Genomic DNA, 20379 nt, shown 5'->3' with positions numbered 1-20379 from the left:
AAATAACTCCATTACCCAAAGATAATTGCTGCCAACATTTTTACATGTTACTATGCATATGACACTACGTGTCTTTATGTTTTAATTAATTCATAGATTCTATAAACATTTGATGAGCTCCTATTATATGCTGGGCATTGTTCTTTGACTGAGAATACAGCACAAGAAAAGCAACCAAGATCCCTGCATTCATGGGAAGAAGTGACACATAATAAATAAGCATAGTAAATAAATACATTCTATAGTATGTTAGAAGAGGATACTGATATTGAAAAAACTAGAGCAGCTTGGAGAGATTGGGAAACTGGATTAGGGAGGTGTGAGGGGCAGTTGTAAATAGAGTGGTCTGGGTAGCCTCACTGAGAAAGTGGCATTTGAGAAGGACTTGAGAAGGTGATGATGTGAAGTGTGCAGATCTCCAGGGAGAGAACTTTCCAGCCAGAGGGAACAGCAAGTGAAAGCCCTAATGCAGAGCACACTTGGCTTGTGGCAGGAATAGCAGGGAGGCAAGAGTGACTGGGGTGGGGGGCAGGAGGGCAAGTGCACTGGAGATAATGTTGGAAAGGTCAAAGGGAACCCAACCAGCTAGGGTCTTGCAGTACATCATTAAGTGCTCAGCATACCATGCAGAGCTACTGCAAGGGTCTAAGTACAGACGTGACCTGTGGATTGCAGAATCTCTGTTCCCGGTAACCTATGCTCTTGAATTCATTCTCAGCATTTGCTCATTATAGTTCATATTAGTGAGGCCTTACATTTTTGTCCTTTGCTTTCTAGCTTATTTCAGTCAACATAATGTCCTCAAGGTTCATTGACCTAGTTGCATGACTCACCACTTCAGTCCTTGCAGCCGCTCAATATTCCGTTGTATGTACACACCACAGTTCACCCCTCCACCCACTATCTCTTGAAGAAAACATTTATCAAGCAAATTAAAAGAATAAACAGAAACACAGAGAGAAATACATAAAATACTTTAGAAAAAATCATTCTTAGGTATTTATTAAAGTAATCTTATGAAATTTTTGTTACTTTAAGTAGCATTTTAGCAACACAACTACTTTCCTTTAGTGTTTATAAATTGCATCCCAAAGTAAATAAAATGCTACAGTCATATTTTGTGTATTTTTTTTTTTTTTTTTTTTGTAAATAATCAAGGCTGAATTAAAAGGTAGTTAATTTGAGGACATTTTCTCAGCTAGGAATGACCCACTGGTTTTAGTGTAATAATGAATGGCCTGTTTACATTCTCTTTAGTCATTCAATAGTACTTCACAACAGTGGTCTGAGGTTTGCAACATTTTGACTGATCTGAGGGAAAAAATGATAATAAAGTTTGTCAAACTATCTTTTCCTAAAAAGAAATATCCTTCATTCCTAGATAATATGTCATAGCTTTTTCCATTATTTTTTTTATTATGGTAACAATATACCATCCAAAACTTCCCATTTTAACCACGTTCTTGAATATGATTTAGTGATATTATTTACATTCACAATTTTATGCTACCAGCACCACCAACCATTACCAAAATCTTTCCATCACCCCAAACTCTATACTCATTAAGCAATAACCTCCTCCTATTCCAGCCCCTATTAACCTCTAATCCATTTTCCCTATATGTGAATTTGCCTATTCTAGATCCTGTATGTGGGATCATACAATATTTGTCCTTTTGTGTCTGGCTTCTTTCAGTCGGCATAATGTCATCAACGTTCATCCATGTTGTAGCATGTTTTTGAATTTCATTCCCTTTTATGGCTGAATAATATTCTGTTATAGATACATAATACAAAAAATACAAAATGGGGTATATATATATATACACACACATACCCCAATTTATTATCCATTCATCCGTTGATGGACACTTGGGTTGGTTCCACCTTTTAGCCATTATGAATAATGCTGCTATGAACATTGATGTACAAATATATGTTTGAGTCCCTGTTCCAAGAAGTGGAATAGCCAGGTCAAATGGTAATTCTATATTAACTTTCTGAAGAACTGCCATGCTGTTTTCCACAAAGGTAGGACCACTTTACATTCCCACCAGCAATGAGGTTTCTTATTTCTCTGCATCCTTGCCAACACTATTTTCTATTTGCTTTATAATAGCCATCCTAGTGGGTGTGAAGTTGTAGCTCCTTGCAGTTTTGATTTGCATTTCTCTAATGACTAATGATTTTGAGCACTAAGATGTACATCTTGTCCTCAATGAAATTGGGAATGCATCTGCCAGTTTAGTGTCATGCAATTAAAATTAGTAGTATTCGTGCTTTTTCTTCGGTAATGAAACAAAATAATGGTATATCACATGATGGATTTTATATTGCACATAACATGTTGCCTTCTCTTGCAGCTTTCAGAACTCTCTCCTTGTCCTGTGCATTTGATAGTGTAATCAGTATATGATAGGGTGTAGTTTTCTTCATGTTTATCCTGTTTGGTGTTCTCTGAGTTTCTTGGATGTGCATATTTGTATCTTTTGCTAAGTTTTGGGAAGTTCTCCAACATTATTTTTTTGACTATTCCTTCTGCCACTTTCTCTATTCTTTCTCCTTCTGGGGCTCCTATAATACATATATTGGTCCACTTGATGTTGTCTTACAGCTGTATTAGGCTATTTTCACTTTTAATATTTCCTTTTTTCTTTCTGCTCCTCAGTCTGACTCATTGAAAGTGTCTCGGTCTTCCAGTCCACTTACTCTTTCTTCTTCCAGCTCCAGTCTGCTCTTGAAACACTTCTGGGATTTCTCATTTCCATCATTGTGGTCTTGAACTCCAGTAGTTCTGTTGGGTTCCTTTTTAAAATTTCTATCTCTTTACACAGACTGTCATATTGTTCATTCATTGTTTTCCTAATATCCTTTAGTTCTTTCTCTGTACTTTCTTTCATCTCTTTGAGCATTTTTAAACTCATCTTTTTTAAAGGCTTTGTTTAGAATGTCCACATTCTTGTCTTCTTTGTTGGTGTTTTCTGCATTTTTATCCCCTTCCTTTGGATGGGCCTTTATTTCCTGTTGCTTTTTTTGTCGGGCACTCTTTTTGCAGGTTGTACATTGCAATATTTTTAAATGTTAACTCTGGGAATTTCTCCTTGGGGTGTCTGTTTCTTGATTTTGTAACCAGCTGGTGATAAGACAGAGATTTTCTTAGACTTTAGCCCTCCTATCACGAAGGTCTGACCTGGGCAAATGCAGTGTGCAGGGTTTTCCCTGTCTTTCTGGGCCTCTGTTTTGTTCTGGAATTTTGCTTGTTAGTTGTTTTGGAGTTCCCTGTTTACAGGAGTTCATTTGCCCCTTCTGTACTCCAAGGGACAAATCTCCCTCTCCCAGGTATTTGACACCGGCAGGCCTTTGTTCCAAACTGTCCACCTCTATAGATTAGTATAATCCTTTCGTTGTCACTTGCTGCTTTTGCCTGGAGGGCAGATTCTGGGAGGAGGGTCCGCCCAGACAGGATGTTCCCAGGTCAGTCTTTCCCAGCCCAAACAGGGCCAGGGACCCCTAAAAGGGGTGCAGACTAGCTCCAAAGTGCACTGGGGAGGGGATCAAGAAGGGCTACAAGAGTTTCTCTGATGACTTCCCAAAGCTGAGCTTTCTTGGCCTGTCCATCAAATGCAGCCCTTCAACTAACTGCCCCCCACAGCCCTGAGGAAGTGCAGTATCTTTAAATCTTCTCCAACTCCGCCCTTGTCTGGGGAGAGTTGAACAATTACTGCTACCTTTTTCAGTGTGGGCTTGAAACAATGGCTGTCCTCAGAGCCAGGACCCAGTGATGTGAATTCACTAATCAAAAGCCATGATCAGAGATCAGCTGTGCCCACCCTTGTTCTTGGAGAAGAGGATTTTTATGTCCCTTTCTGTCGCTGGCAGCTAGCCAGGGACTGGACCGTGCAGCAGCCTGCCATGAGAGTGTGGGATGGGCATGGGTAGCCATTGTGTGGAGACAGCAGTTTACAGTTCTTTACTGTAATTTGTCAGTCTCTTCCTCCTGCTCTCCTGGATGCTGTACAGTGTCTTCTGATCTCTGAAATTTCACAATAGTTGTTTCAGACAATTATTGCCTGTTTATTAGTTGTTTTGGTAGGAGAACTGAGTCCTGGAGCTCCCTAACTCCATGGAAACATAGCCTTTTATTATATTGTTAGAATATCTTATCCTTGAAGAATGATGTAAGAGCAGAGATAGTGTACTTACTTTTTTAAATTGTCCTTACTTGGGAAAATAAAAGGTTGACCTGTTTATAGTGTTGTTATTTGACTGATCCAGGAGATCTAAAGTCTGTATGCTGCTTTACAGTTACTCGGCAGCCTTTAAATATTAAAACAGACTGGGTAACAATTGTTTCTAAATATTTTTAGGTTTGGGTAGTTGTTTCCTCTGATAGATTTACTAAAATGGTATGGTAGTTTGGAGCTGTTATGTACCCCAGGGAAGACCATGTTCTTTTCATCCATCCCTGGGGTGGGGGGGGACTATTGTGGGTGGGACCTTTTTATTGGGTTGTTTCCATAAAGATGTGACCCTGCTCATTCATGGTGGGCCTTAATCCTCTTGCTGGAGTCCTTTATGAGAGGATAAAAGACAGATAAAACTCAGAGAGCTCAGAGAAGCTAAGAGATGAAATCTAGAGTTTGCCCTGGAGAGACTAAGAGAGGACCCACAGATGCTTAGAAGGAAACACTCAGAGACATTTTGGAGAGAGCTCAGAGAGAACAGAAACCAGGAGAGAAGGACCAGCAGACATCATCATGTGCCTTCCCATGTGACAGAGGAACCCCTGATGCTAGCAGCCTTTCCTCACAGAAGGTATCTTCCTCTTGATGCCTTAATTTGGACATTTTATGGCTGCAGAATTGTAAATTTGTAAACTAGTAAATCCTCATTGTAAAAGCCAATCCATCTTTGGTATATTGCATTCTGGCAGCTTTAGCAAACTGAAACAGATTTTGGTACTAGAGTAGTGGTATGCTGCTGAGTTTGCAAATACCAAACATGTTGGAATGGCTTTTTAAATGGATAACGGGAAGATTCTGGAAGACTTGTGAGATGCTTGATAGGAAAGGCCTAGATTGCTGTGAAGAGACTGTTGGTAGAAATATGGACTCTAAAGATGCTTCCGTCAAGGCCTTTAGACAGAAATTATGAATGAGTTATTGCAAACTGGAGGAAAGTTGAGCTTTGCTTTAAAGTGGCAGAGAATTTGGCAAAATTAAGTCCTGGTGTTGGATGGAAAGTAGAATTTGAAAGCAAGAAGCTCTGATATCTAGCTGAGGAAATTTCCTAACTAAATGTGGACAATGCAGCCTGATTTCTCCTTGCAGCTTATAGTAAAATGTGAGAGGAAAGGGTAAGATGAGAACTGAACTCTTGGGTATGAAGAAACAAGAAATTGATAGTTTGGAAAACTCTGAGCTTTCAGAAAATAAGTCCCCAGAGAATAGTGCCCCATGTGAGGATTTAATCAAACTTGGATCCAGTCAGTCATTTCAGGATAAGCCAGTCTTGGAGATAGAGTTATCCAGAAAGGATTTATTTATTACTGTTGTAGACTTTTTGGAACTTTCTGTATATAGGATCATGTCATCTACAAATGTGAAAGTTTTACTTCTTTCTTTCCAATTCGGATGCCTTTTATTTCTTCTTCTTGTCTAACTTTCTAGCTAGAACTTAGAGTATAGTGTTGAATAATGATGGTGACAGTGGGCATCCTTGTCTTGTTCCAGATCTTAGAGGGAAAGCTCAGTCTCTCAATTTTGAGTATGATTTTAGCTGTAGGTTTTTCATATATGCCCTTTATCATATTGAGGGAGTTTCCTTCTATTCCTGTATTTCAAAGTGTTTGCATCAAGAAAGGATGCTCAATTTTGTCACATGCCTTTTTTGCATCAATGTAGATGATCATGTCTTTTTTTCCCTTCTTTTGTTAATCTGGTGTATTACATTAATTGATTTTCTTATGTTGAACCACTCTTGCATACCTGGGATAAAACCCATTTGATCATAGTGTGTAATTCTTTTAATATGTTGTTAGATTCACTCTGCAAGTATTTTGTTGAGGATTTTTGCATCTATATTCATTAGAGAGATTGGTCTGTAATTGTTCTTCTTATAGTATCTTTATCTGATTTTGGTATTAGGGTGATTTTGGCTTCATAGAATGTGTTAGGTAGTGCTCCTTAATATTTTGGGTAGAGTTTGAGCAGGATTGGTATTAATTATTCTTGGAACAATTGGTAGAATTCACCTGTGAAACCATCTGGTTCTGGGCTTTTCTTTGTTGGTAGGTTTTTGATGACTGAGTAAATCTCTTTACTTGTAATTGTTCTGTTGAGGCATTTCTATTAATTCTAGGGTCAGTATAGGTTGTTCATGTGTTTCTAGGAATTTGTCCATTTCGTCTAAGTTGCATAATTAGTTGGCATACAGTTGTTCATAGTAGCCTTTTATGATTCTTTTTATTTCTGCGTGGTCAGTAGTAATACTCCCCTCTCATTTCTGATTTTATTTGTTTGTATCTTCTCTCTTTTTGTCTCTGTCAGTCTTGCTAAGGGTTTGTCCATTTTATTGATCATTTCAAAGAGATGACTTTTGATTTTGTTAATTCTCTCTATTGTTTTTTATTCTCAATTTCATTTATTTCTGCTCTAATCTTTGTTATTTATTTCCTTGCTTGCTTTGGGTTAATTTGTTGCTCTTTTTGTAGTTCCTCTAGGTGTGCAGTTATGTCTTTGATTTTAGCTCTTTCTTCCTTTTTAATGTAGGCATTTAGGGCTATAAATTTCCCTCTCAACACTGCCTTCACTGCATCCCATAAGTTTTGGTATTTTGTGTTCTCATTTTCATTCATCTCAAGGTATTTACCAATTTCCCTTGCAATTTCTTCTTTGACCCAATTGTTGTGTAAGTGTGTTATTTGACATCCATATATTTGTGGATTTTTCAGTTCTCTGCCTGTTATTCATTTCCAGCTTCATTGTGGTTAGTGAAGATTCTTTGTATAATTTCAATCTTTCAGAATTTACTGAACCTCTTTTGTGACCCAACATATGGTCTATCCTGGAGAACAATCCATGTGCACTTGAGAAGAATATATATCCTGCTGTTTGGAAGTACAGTGTTCTGTTTACATGTTAGGTCTAGTTCATTTATCATAAGATTCAAGTTCTTTGTTTTCTTACTGATCTTCTGTCAAGATGGTCTATGCATTGATGAGAGTAGTATATTGAAGTCTCCAGCTATTATGATAGATACGTTTATTTTCCCTTCAGTTTTGTCAGTGTTTGCCTCATGTATTTTAAGTCACTGTGGTTAGGTGAATAAATATTTATGATTGTTATTTCTTCTTGGTGGATTGCCCTTTTTATTAATATATAGTGCCCTTCTTTGTCTAACAGCTTTTGACTCAAAGTCTGTTTTATCCAATATTAGGATGGCTACCTCTGTTCTTTCTTGGTTACTATTTGCATGGAATATCTTTATTTGTCCTTTCACTTTCAACCTGTTTTTAACTTTGGGTCTAAGGTGAATCTCTTGTAAACAACATATAGTTGGATCGTACTTTTTATCCATTCTGCTAACATGTGTCTTTTGATTGGGGGAGTTTAATCCATTAACTTTCAGTGTCATTACTGTAAAGGTAGGACTTCAGTCATTTTGTCCTTTGGTTTTTATGTCATATCTTTTTTGTGTCTCTCTTTTCCTTTACTGCAACCTCCTTTTCTGTATGGTTGATCTTTTTTGATGTATCTGACTGATCCCTCTTTAGTTTCTCTTTCTGTATTTTTTAAAATAATTTCTTTGCATATACCCTGGGGTTTATATTGCACACTCTACGTCTATAACCTACTAATTTGAAAAGATACCAACTTAGCTTCAATAGCACACATTCTTTGATCCCATATCCCTCTCTTAACTCTCTTTGTGTTGTTTTGCCCCACTTTACCACTTTATATTTTGCATGCCTGTTATCAGAAAATATGCCTTTTTCTTGTTCAAATGTGTTATGATGCTTATAGGAATTAAAGAGTAGAGTTGTATATTGAGGATACAGTTCTATTGGGTTTTGAATTTTCCCTTTTAGTTATCCTTACTGATAATCTTCATTTCTTCACTCTACTCCAAGCCACTCTCTCTTTTTTCTTTTCAACCTGCAGAACTCCCTTTAATAATCCTGTAGGTCAGGTCTTCTCTTGATCAACTTTCGGTTTCTGTTTATATGTTAATATTTTAAACTCTACCTCATTTTTGAATGACAGTTTTGCAGGATAAAGAGTTTTTGGCTGGCAGTTTTTCTCTTTCATTTGTCATGTGTATCTTAAATATAACACACCACTGCCTTCTCACCTCCATGGTTCCTGCTGAGAAACTGGATCTTATTGAGGATCCCTTGTATGTGAGGAATAGCTTTTCTCTTGCTGCTTTCAGGATTCTGCCTTTATTTTTGGCATTTGACATTTTGGTTAGTATGTTTCTTGGAGTAGATCTATTAGGATTTATTCGGTGTGGCATAGTTGCACTTCTTGGACATGTGTAATTATGTCTTTTATAGGAGTTGGGAACATTTCAGCTATTATTGCCTCAAATATTCATTCTGCTCCTTTTTCCTTCTCTTTTCCTTTTGGGACACTCATGATACATATGTTTGTGTGCTTTGTGCTGGTGCTCAAATCCCTGAGACTCTGCTCAATTTATTCTATTCTTTTCTTTCCTGTCCTTCTATCTATAAGATTTCAATTGTCCTGTCTTCTAGTTTGCTGATTCTTTCTTCTGCCTGTTCAAATTTGCTATTGTATGCCTCCAGCTTTTCATCTCTTCTATTGGACTTCCATCCCATAATTTCTGTTATGTTTCTTTCCATACATTCTAATTCTCCTTTATGCTCACACATTGTCTTCCTGATATCCTTAATCTTTTTATTCATATTTTCCTTCATTTCCTTGAATTGATTTAGGAGATTTGTTTAAACTTCTTTGATTAGCTGTTCCAAATTCTGGTCTCCTCTAAACTTTTAATTTATTACCTTGACTGAGCCACATCTTCCTGTTTCTTAGTATGTCTTGTAATTTTGTGCCAATATCTAGGCATCTGATTATCTTGATGAGTTAACTCCAAAGGTCAGTTTCTTCCTCTTATCTATAAGGTTTTATTGTTGATTGGATTCTTGTTAAGACTCTTCTTTGACACTTGATCCAACTTATTCTGAACTTTTAAAATAGCCCGTTTTTAACTGTTCAGATTTTCTCTGTACATCTTCATCTGATTCTTGCCCTGGATGTGTGGTATAATTTTAAGATTGCACTTTTTCTGCATGTTTTACCTCCAGGAGAAAGCTTCTTATCCTGTTTCCTCTCCAAGAATCGATCTCTTCTGTTTGTTTTTGTGCACAATTTTCTGCCCTCCTCCTATGACTTTTTAAAATTCTCTCCCTCACTCCACGCCCTGCGTCCATACACTTTTCAATTCTGGGACCCATCCTGTCTTCCAGCAGTTCAGTTAAACCCTCCCTTTTTTTTTTCTGTGAGGCTTTTACACTTCCAATTTCTTCTGTGTTATGGTATCCCACCCTGGGTAGCCAGATGACATCAATCCAGAAAGTTGGTCACTTTTAGAAAAGTCTATTTTAATTTTAGATGGCCCAGTCAACAAAGACTGGATTAAGTGAGCACACTTCTTGCCAACAGTTCTACCATGGTCTTTCCCCTCCCCCACCCCAGGGTCCTTTTTTGCAGCACTCCTTGGTGGCTTATATTCTGCACTGGCTTCCTTTGTACTTGGGTCCCTGTGTTTGGATATGTGTGGGGTTCCAACTCACTGCTGTGAGTAGGTCTATAGTCTGTGTCTATGGTGATAGGGATCTGGGCTGCTGCTTCTGTGTAACTTCCAAGCTGCTCAGAACCAAGTGAGGGGAAGGAGAATGGACAAGTGTGTCTGGGACTGAAATTTTGTACTCAATATTTTTCTTTTTCTTTGATTCAGCATTTTCAGAGTCATTCTCCAGTCTCTACCATACTCCAGAATTCTAAGCAAGTTGGATTTATCCTTTTATTCAGTGAATCTTGGGTAGGCATTTTTGGGGGAATGTCTTACATCTCCATGTTGATGATCTCCAATCCCAATGATCTTTTTTTATATTTGAGTAAACTGAAGCCAGCAAAGTAAGTATTTGCCAGAAATTATTTTGAGGATCATCAGAAGTGTTTTTTACATAATTGTAGTTCAGAACAGGGGCACAGGGCCAGACTGTCTGGGATTGAATTCAGCTCTGCCATTGATTAGCTGTATGATCTTGGACAAGTTTCTTCTCCTTGTTGCCTCAGTTTCCTCTCAGGTCCCAGGTAGAGATGGGTACCATGAGGTTTCAAGGGGTTGAGGGGAATCAAGATAAGCTGGGGTGGCTCCACCAGCAGGAGGAGAGCACACAAGCAGAGGACGGAGGAGAGCACACAAGCAGAGAACCACATGATTAAAGACAAACAAATAACTTTTCAAATATCTGACCTAAACCTCTGAGCTTCATGTAACATATTAATCCCTTTGGATGAAGGTAAAATAAGGACTTTTTATTGAGCAAACATTTCCTTTGAACCAGGTAAAGGCATATTTTAAATATTCTCTCATATCTTGGTTGTGGTAAATTATTAAATTGATTTTAATGAACGCATATCATTTCCTTGCTCAAATTCTCTTCTGATAGATCAGAGATTTTATTTTTTCTATGTTGAGACTAAAGGATTTAGTATAAAGTGCAAGAGTAGATATCTGTAATGGAATTGAGGCAATTGAATGATTATAATTACTACATTTTACTGAAAACATCCTTTAAGTGGGGAGAAGATGAGAGCAGTCTCTTTCACGTACACGTATTAGTTGCTTGACCTTGGGAAAGTGGCTTAAATCCTCTAAGACACAATTCCTTTGCCTGTAATGTGTGTGTGTGTGTACGTGTGTGTTGGGGGGGTGGTTAATATAATTGCCCACCTCATCTGGTTGTCGTGAGGATTGAAAATTATATTACATGTTTCTGGCACATATTTGGTGCTCAGTAAATGTTCTTATTAATATTGTTGTTGTCAACTCTTCCGGAAGTTCATGAAAAATGACTGCTTTTCTAGAATAGTTATGTACTCATATACTTGTTTTAGAGCATATTAGATGATGAGAGAGTAAGCATTAAGTATATGGCAGATCTGGGTTCAAATTCCAGCTCCTCTCTTTATCAGCTGTGTATAAAACCAAGCTCATTAACCTCTTTGAGTGTTGGTCTCAGTTCTATAAGAAGTACAGCAATAATACTATAAATAATACTAGCCTAAGAGGAGGACTATATAAACTTTTCCCAATAAAGAAATAAGCACACTCTCTGGCCAATTATAAAAGCCCCCAAAATACCAGTAGTTACTGTTGTTGTTGGTACTATTGCTCTCAATATCGTGTGTTGAATGGTTGCAAGAATCTTCATTCAAATAATTGAAAAACATAGACTTTTTTTCCCCAACAGATGTGTTCAGTACTCCTGGTATTGAACTGCATCCCCCAAGCTTGGAGTAATAATAGATAACTTGTGCTGAGTAGGTGCTACATGTCAGATGTATTCACAAGAGACTATTCATTTAATCCTCAAAACATCCCTATGGCATAGTTAGTATGATCATTATCCCCTTTTGCAGATGATGACAATGAAAGAGAAAAAGATCAGTATCTATGCCAATATAACACAACTAGGAAGTAGAGAGCTAGGATTTGAACTTCGGCATTTTGGCTGCAAAGCTTGCATATTTTAACCTCTAAACTATACTGGCTTTACCTGTTGTCACAAGAGTTGCAGTCTGTTCATCGAACACAAATATAAGTGTACACACAATACATACCACCCTTGCCAATAAAAGACACTCACTTTGTCCTTCTCTGATCTCTTCACCAACAGGAAATAGGATATTTCAATTTGCTGTTCATAAACAACTCAGTTTCCACTAACTGGGCACTTCTCACTCTTGGGAAATAACTGAATATTCCTTGGGTCTTTTTTTACCACTAATGGTGACCTACTTATTCACACTGCATTAGTCATTGATGATTCCTGTAAGGTGGCAGCTCAGCACCTCATTCGTATATGACAATTTTCTAAAAGGAAGGCTGCTTCTCTTCCCATAATATGTCTTAGTCACAACTTCAAATTCTGCTTTTGTACCTTCTTTTCCACCTTGATCTACCTCCTGATTAAAACACATTTATCAAATTCAGCAGGATACTCTTCTGAAAGGATGTGCTTAATAAATATTGTCAACACTTGTCAAAATCAAAGGAAAATGATCCAGGGAAGAACCCATTAGGAGCAAGTTATAAGGCTGTACTGTATCTTGATGACAGTTTTTAATATCAGTTTAACTCATTTTAATACATGCATGTGTTTCATGTCACTTCCATCTCTGCCCATCATGTAACAGCAAAGGTTCTGCTTCTCCGGAGACCAAGAACAGCATCTTTGCCAATACTCTAAAAATTCCATCTCCTTCCAAAAGACATGGGACCAGATTGCTCTGTGTTGTAAAGTCACCTATTGGAAATTCACATCATATCGTTTAAAAGATAATCCTTCTATATATATATACATTTAGATAGTGGGAATCATTGAATTAATTCATAATGTGTTTCTGGAGACTATAAGATGCATTTGCTTTGCCTATTAGTATAATGGAGTTGCATTATACTTTTTAAGTAATGCACTGATTTTAGTCCCACAATGCTGCCTCATTTAATTTGCAAAATTGTAAGCAAAATTATATATAAATATATTACATAATATTTGTTATATATATTATGTTATACATATATTCTCTGCAATTAGCATTAGAACAATTGGAGTAAGTCCTTCAGGCAAGCAAAAACACTTTCAAGTTCTCTTCCTCACCTTCATTTACAACAAGGATTTCTTGGTCATCTGAAAGGCAGAAGGGCTTTCATACTAAGATATCTATGGGTAGAATTGTCTTTTCTTTCTTCCACTGGACTAGCTCAGCGGTTCTTAAACTCTGGGGTGCAGAAAAAGCACTGTAACAAGTTGTCTACCTACAGCCATATACAATGTGCTTCATGGGCATATAAGGAGTTATCAAGGGTCATCTTTTACTCATTTCTATTTTCATATTGCCTCCTGATTTTGGACCTAAGCAACTCTACCCAAGTTAGATGTTATTCCTCCCTAAAGCAGTCAGAGATTGTCATCATTCTGCTTCCACTGTTTTATATCAGGAATGAGCAACCGGAGGGCTACCTCAGCCTGCCTGCTTCCAACTCCCCAGGTTGCTGACCCTGTAAAAAGACCTGGGGCATATTCTAATCCTGGACATAAGTCCAGGATGACCTGGGTGGAAGTGATCCACCAGCTCACCTGAGGGGCCTGGGGGCACAGGACACATCTGTCTTCCTGAACTCCTGCATGAAGGACGTTGGCCAACTCATAGAAGCAATAGTACATGATTTTCTTGACTCATGAGTCAAGTTACTGGAGACCAAGATTAGCTTGGTCTATGGTCTTGTCTTCTACCTGTAAACAATTTGGAACCTAACAATTACGCCTGTTTGTCCTTAGGTTGTCCTATGGTCAAGGATCCTCTGACCACTTGGAAAGTATTTAGAGTGATGTCTGCAGCTGGGTTTGAGATGGAGTCAAACACTTAAATGGCAGCTTAAATGGGAAAAAGATGAAAACCTAGGCCCACCATAATATTTTGTAAGGGACTTTTGGAGCTAGTAGGGACCAAAGAATCGAGTTTAAACACTTCATTTGTAAATAAAGAGACTGAGACCCAGTAAGACTATATGGCATGTCCAGGCTCAGTAGCTAGAGAGTGATACCCAGGATCTGGGCCCAATTACTTTCTTCCTTTTTTTTTTTTTTTAAATATCTCACCCTGTACAAAGATATCATGGATGTTATTCTTTCATTTAAATTAAGTTCATTATAGTCCCCAATGCTGTAATTACTCAGAAAATAAAATATGAAAATTTAAAACAAAACAGATTTTGCTTGAATTATTCTGTGCAATTTTTGCCTGAATCAATAATTTGCTACATGACATCACTGGTAGTCATAAAAAAATGTCGTTCATCATAATTAATAATGGCAGTGCTAGCAAACTATACTTATGCACTGACTTATGGCTAATTGAAATGCAATGAAAATTAGCTAATTCAGAAGGTAAAATATGAGGGTTATATATTAGTTAGAAATATGTTGTTTAACTGATCTTTGATTCTTTTTTAAGAGAAAAATTCTACATGTTGAGTTGAAAATTACATGCAGAATCATTAAGTCATATTCCATAAATGTATTTTAATGAATTGTCCATGTTCTATACAGTCAACAACAACAAAAAAATAGACTGTGTAGACTTGGAATATCAGTATATTTTTTAATTCTGAATTTCCCAATAGAGAAATATTTGGAAATGTTTACAACATTCCAAGGGCTTTTTGTATATAAATTAGGTTTAATTTTAAATCTCAAGTCATATCATGAAAAGCAATTTCAGCAATAATCTCGATTTCTTTTCACTCCTGGAAGACATAGAAATAAATTTAAAGTATTTGAAATTTATATAAATCACTGTACATAGTCAAGCCTACTACCATTTGACAGAGTTGGGGCAGAGGTCTAACTTTGGAATTTGGGAAACAGAGAAGTTAAGATTCTGCCTATATAGATGATAAAGTCATGACTTGGATTCTCCAAATCTATTCTCTTTTCTTAGTAACAGTTTGCCTTCTGATTAAAAGTATGTTTTCTCCTTTTTAAGAAGTAAAATGAGAATTTTATTATATTGCGGTATTGAGTGAGCTGAATTAAGGTGGCAACTGAAAAGATTTCATTTGGGTTTTGAAATTGCTTACTTAAGAAAATATGCTTAACACTGCTAGAAGTCAGACGGTTGCAATTGTGTCTGTCTAAGCACTGTGAAAGGTATTGGGTTGCAGTTTTATGTTCACAGCACAACAGTCTACGGAGCCTTCACAAATTACAGAAGTGGACCCCCCCCCCCAAATGGCAATGTCAGCGGGAGGATTTGCAGTGTTTAATGCACTCTGAAAAGATGCGTTTTGATAAACCAACCGTGTGTCATTCAGTCTTCATTTCTGAATATAAGATGACTCACTGGAATGTGTTTTCTTTTGTGTTTTGGGCACAAACAGCAACTTGGAGTCCCCACTGATGTACGAAGTTTCAGATTCACAGCAGGGCAGTGGCAGCAGCAGCTCAGGAAGCATCTTGGGTGGCTCCATCACAGCATGTAAGAAGGTAACCTGGCCTTACACTGCTTTATTACTGCGGGCTGATCTTGAACACTAATTTAGTTTGACTTTCAAACACCTTTCTAAAGCAAAAAAAAAAAGAAAGAAAAGAATAAAAAATAATTAAATAACAACCAAAACAAACATCAGCATGGCCCATAATTTGCTGCCCAAATGACTCATGATGATGTTAAAAAAAAATGTGATTCATGCAAATGATCAGAAAATCAAGCCGTTCAGATGGTATAACATGAAAATTCTACCTATTCCCATACTGCCTCAACCCCAATCTCTTCTTCAGTTCCTCTTCCCAAACTTAACCTTGGTAACAGTTTCTTGCATCTCTTTTCAGAAAAATTTTCAGATTTTGAATGGCTCAGTTTATATTAAGCCCCTATGTCTATATCAAAGAAAAATTTATGACGGTTCTTCTTTTGATAATTTCCCAAAAAGAAGTGTGTTCTTGGCTTATTTTATTAGAAGACGCATAATTGCATTTCCTAGATTAAATATTTTAAAAACAAATCTTGCTTTAGATACTCGCACAATGTTATCATTTGGTACATTTGAACATAAAATCATCCATTTAACCACATCATTTTCCCAGAGAATCCAACAAAGGCTCAGAAACTTAAAGCAAAATGCCCAAGATCCTGATCCCGCCACCTAATGTTTTGTCACTGTTTGATGCTGAATTTCAGAGGGGCCTGTGTGTCTTCTCATCCTAACTTAGAAGAAATCACTCTGGCTTATTTCATTTATTGTTAATAAAGGAATATGAAGGAAAGTTACATTGTAAAAAATCTTTTAATTATAAATCAAGACAAATTCCCTTACTAAAATCTTTTAATTGTAAATCAAGACAAATTCTCTTACTAAGCATTATATATGAATCAATTTTTTTGGTTACTGTACCCGGTTGAGCAGCCTTATTTATTCTCTGCTTGCATGACTTTTGTATGGTAACTTTCCAGTTTAAAAGTACCAAAGAAATTGACAAATATCTGCAATTAGAGGACATATGTTCATTATAGAAAAGTAGCATTAAATTGAATTTTTCAAATGTATTTGCATGCATACTTTCATAATCAAATATAAAAATAAATCTGTCTTATTCATTAAGGCATGCATTTATCATGTGTTATATGATTTATTATTCATTCTCTTCTTTAAAAATTCCTATAGAGAAGTCAATGCTTAAATTCCAGTTTTCAATGCAAGAAACTGAGGCACTGTAATTCAAAGTGATTTTGAGTTACTATAAAAGAGCTATAACTTCAGGTCTCCAAGCCCCAGGTATATTCTAGTCAACTCTCTGTAACTCCAGATTATAAAGTTTTCAGCAGGTGCTGATTTCTCAAGGCTAAATGATTTTTAATTTATTCTGATTTTTGAAAAAATATATTAGTATTGATTAGAGTCACATGGTATATTATGTAAAAGAACAATTAAAGCCAGTCTGCCTAAATTTGACATCCAATTCCTTTACTTACAGTGCTGTAATTTTGAGCAAATCACTTAACTTCTTCATGCTTCAATTTCTTCATCTTGAAATGAAAATGATAATATTACCTACTTCATAGGGTTGAGATGAAGGTTCAATAGACGTGAGATGCTTAGAACAGTACCTGTTGTATCATAAGCACTCAAAATAAAGATCATTGTTAATTATTTAATTGTGAATTATTATTGGTTATTAATATTATTCTATAGAATAATTTTATCAATAAATTTTCAGTGCCAGAAATAATTCAATGTAGGTACTGTTATGTTGAGAGGCTTAGTAATCTATGATCTGTTACCGCAACTACAATTATGTCCCTGGAAAAGTGGTGATCCTATTCATTTCTTTAAAAATCACATTCGGAAGCTACTGAACTCATAGAGCTTTTGTAGCTGGAGATTAACTTGAAAAATTAAAACTAAAGCTTAATCATCTATTCTAAATTACCTCTTCAGGATATGTGTGTGTGTGTGTGTCTAAAGTTTTGAATATAATCCCACTCATTCCACAATTATTTCTAGAAAAACTATTAGTAGGTTGAAACATATAAAATAGCCTTTTTTAATAGATCAAAAAAAGGGTAAATATAGGTAATTTCTTATGGTTCAACCTAAATATACTCAGACCCCTCCTACATCTTGGGGAAGATACAAGGTTAGATGATAAATGGGTCCACCATGAATAATCTACTGTTGGTTTGGGAGATAATAATGTTTCTCATATGAAAAAGAAACATTATGATTTACAAGTTAAATAATTATTTAAGGTAACTGTATAAGTAATATTTCAAGACAGTAAAAATTAGGTAAAAATAAATAAATATTGAAGGTATTAAAAGCTAAGAGCACAGAGAGAAGTTGGACCTGCAATAGACAGCAACATCTTCAGCAGAGAAGTGGAATTTCATTTGGGTTCTGAAGTTTGAGCATGACTGGAATGGATGAAGAGGATCACCTCCCAAATTTAGGAAGGATGGTTGCAAATTAATGTAGGAGAAGTCAACACTCTTGTGGGCAGGTAATATTATTTTTAATATTCATAGTGCATTTCCTTTTATTTCTAATTGTGTCTTAAACTTTCATAATAATTGCATATAAAAGACTAATTTAGTAGCCATGTGTCATCTGGGCTATAGCTGTTTGGCTTCCTTTCAAGAGTAGCCCACCAATGCTTTCTACTTTGTATCTAGAACATAGGCCCTGAATAAAAAGGTATGGAATATGTTGGGGATTGAATCATGTCCCCCACAAAAGGCATGTTCAGTTCTCAATCCCTGGTGCTATGGGTGTGAACCCATTTGTAAATAGGATCTTTACAGATGTCATTAATTAAGGTGTACCCAAACCGAATGAGGGTGGGCCTTAATCCAGTATGACTGAAGTCTTTATAAGTAAAGAGAAATTGGATACAGAGGGAAGCCACAGGGAGCAACCAGAAGCTAGAAGTCAGTGGAACCCAGAAGGTAAAGGAAAAGTTGCTGCCATGTTCTAATTACCATATGACAGAAAAGCCAACGATTGCCTGGCAGCCTGGAGATACCAAGCCTGGGAGGAAGCAAGCCTTCTAGCCTCTGAAACCATGAGCCAATAAACTCCTGTTGTTAAGACAATCCATTGTCTGGATTTGTTTTAGCAGTTGGAAAATTAAAACAGTTTTGGGTACTGGAAAGTGGGGTGCTGCTATGACAAATGCCTAAAAATGTAGAAACAGCTTTGAAATTGGGTAATGGGTTGATGGTTTGGAAACTTCTGAGCATCTCCAGACGGTGCGCTCAGTACTATTGCCAGAAGTGGCTTTTTAGGGACCTCCCTGAGCTTTTGGGAAAAGAGTCCCCAGAAGAAAGGTTCCATGTGAGGGTTTAACTGAACAACCCTTTGCTAAAGAGGGTGTGGTCAAACAGTCAGCCATTTTGGTGGAAGTCAGGATTGGAAATACAGTTATCCAGGAAGGATCTGTGGAGAGTTCTATTGTCTGATGGTTTGTACCCACTTGAACTGCAGGCAAAGTTTACAAAGTTTTTGAAAAATTTGTATGAGCAGAACCACAGCCAGCCTCCACTGAAAGAAACAGAGAAGGGACAAACTCGAGGAAGAATGACTTCAAGGGCAGAACCATGGAAGCAAAGGTCTAGAGTGAAAGATCTTTTCAGGCCGAGACAGCTGGTTTACCCATGTGTGTACAAAGGGTGAGTCCAGGCCTGTGCTTGGAGGGGGCGTCATCTGCCCTGGTGCTTGGAGCAAGGGTGGGGTGGGCTTGTGCTACCACACCAATGCTTGGACGTGGTGGGGCCCATGCCCCAGCTTTTGCTGAGGACCTGGCCACCATCCCAGTGCTTGGAGAGGGTGAGGCCTGTGCTCCAGTGTTTGGAGAGAGTGTGGCAGCTGCACTAAAACTTAGAAGGAATAAGGCTGCCACTCCAGTAGGCCCAGAAGACAAAACATCAATCCATAGTTGACTCTTAGACCTTGAAATCAAATGGAATTTGCTCTATTGGGTTTCAGATTTGTTTGGGACACGTGACCCCTGTATTCTTTCCAATTTCCCCCTCTGCAGTGTGAATATTTATCCTATGCCTGTCCCACCACTGTATATTGGAAGCAGATAACTTATTTCTAGGTTTTATAGGTACACAGACAGAGAAATTTTCCCCAGGATGGTCCACGCCCGTAAATGATTTTGGTAAGACTTTGTGCTTAGCGCCTTGTTCTAAAATGGTTTAAGTCCCTTAGGACATTGTGATGGAATGAATGTATTTTGCATGTGGGAAGCACATGTCTTTTGGGGGTCCCAAAGGCAGACTGTTGGGGATTGAATCATGTTCCCCCAAAAAGGCATGTTTGCATCCTGACCTGTGTGTGTGATCCCATTTGTAAATGGGACCTTTGGAGATGTTATTAGTCAAATTGTGGCCAAATTGAATGTGAGTGGGCCTTAATCCAACATGGCGAAGTCCTTACAAGCAAAGGAAATTAGAAACAGAGAAAGCCATGGGGAATAGACAGAAGCAGGAAGTCAACAGGACCCAGAAGAGAAAGAGGATGTGGCTGTGTGCACTGCCATGTGACAGAAAAGTCTAGGAATGCTAGAGATTGCAAGCTGGTCAGGAGATATCAACCCTGGGAGGAAGCAAGCCTTCCGGACTCTGAAACCATGAGCCAATAAATTCCTGTTGTTAAGCCAACTCATGGTATGGTATTTGTTTTAGCAGCCAGAAAAACAAAAACAGAATATGGAATGATTCCATGCCTTTCTTAATTATTTCATTCTTATATCTCACTTATAAGGTGATTTAAATGATCATGATTAAATTTTTAAAAATCTTGTTAATTACTGATAATGGGACTGGGGATGTGAGGATCTATATGTTCCTAACTGCACAAATAATAAATGTTCTGTACAAAAAAGGCAAATAGGACAAGGAACAGTTATATCTTAGAAATAGCAGTGCTGTTCAGCAGAATCATCACTCTTCACAGTCAATCAACCTTCAGTAAGAGTAACATGGATAATTGAAATATATTGGTAATTCCCCAGACTCATTTCACAGAATAGCTTCATCTTCTTCTCCATCAAACCTT

At 37.3% G+C, this 20379-nt stretch overlaps 1 protein-coding gene across 1 annotated transcript in view; it reads left to right on the top strand.

Annotated features, from left to right (window-relative positions):
- LOC119544298 (SPHK1 interactor, AKAP domain containing) overlaps positions 1-20379 on the top strand; it is a 208567-nt gene that overhangs the window by 34472 nt on the left and 153716 nt on the right. The window contains exon 2 of the mRNA XM_037849670.1: positions 15199-15304. Within this exon, the coding sequence (XP_037705598.1) occupies positions 15199-15304 (106 nt within the window). The remainder of the gene's footprint in view (positions 1-15198; positions 15305-20379) is intronic.

Source organism: Choloepus didactylus, chromosome 9 (genome assembly GCF_015220235.1).
Source record: "Choloepus didactylus isolate mChoDid1 chromosome 9, mChoDid1.pri, whole genome shotgun sequence".
NCBI lineage: Eukaryota > Metazoa > Chordata > Mammalia > Pilosa > Megalonychidae > Choloepus > Choloepus didactylus.
Note: the sequence above shows the minus strand (reverse complement) of the source record. Positions and strands in the feature narration are given on the sequence as shown.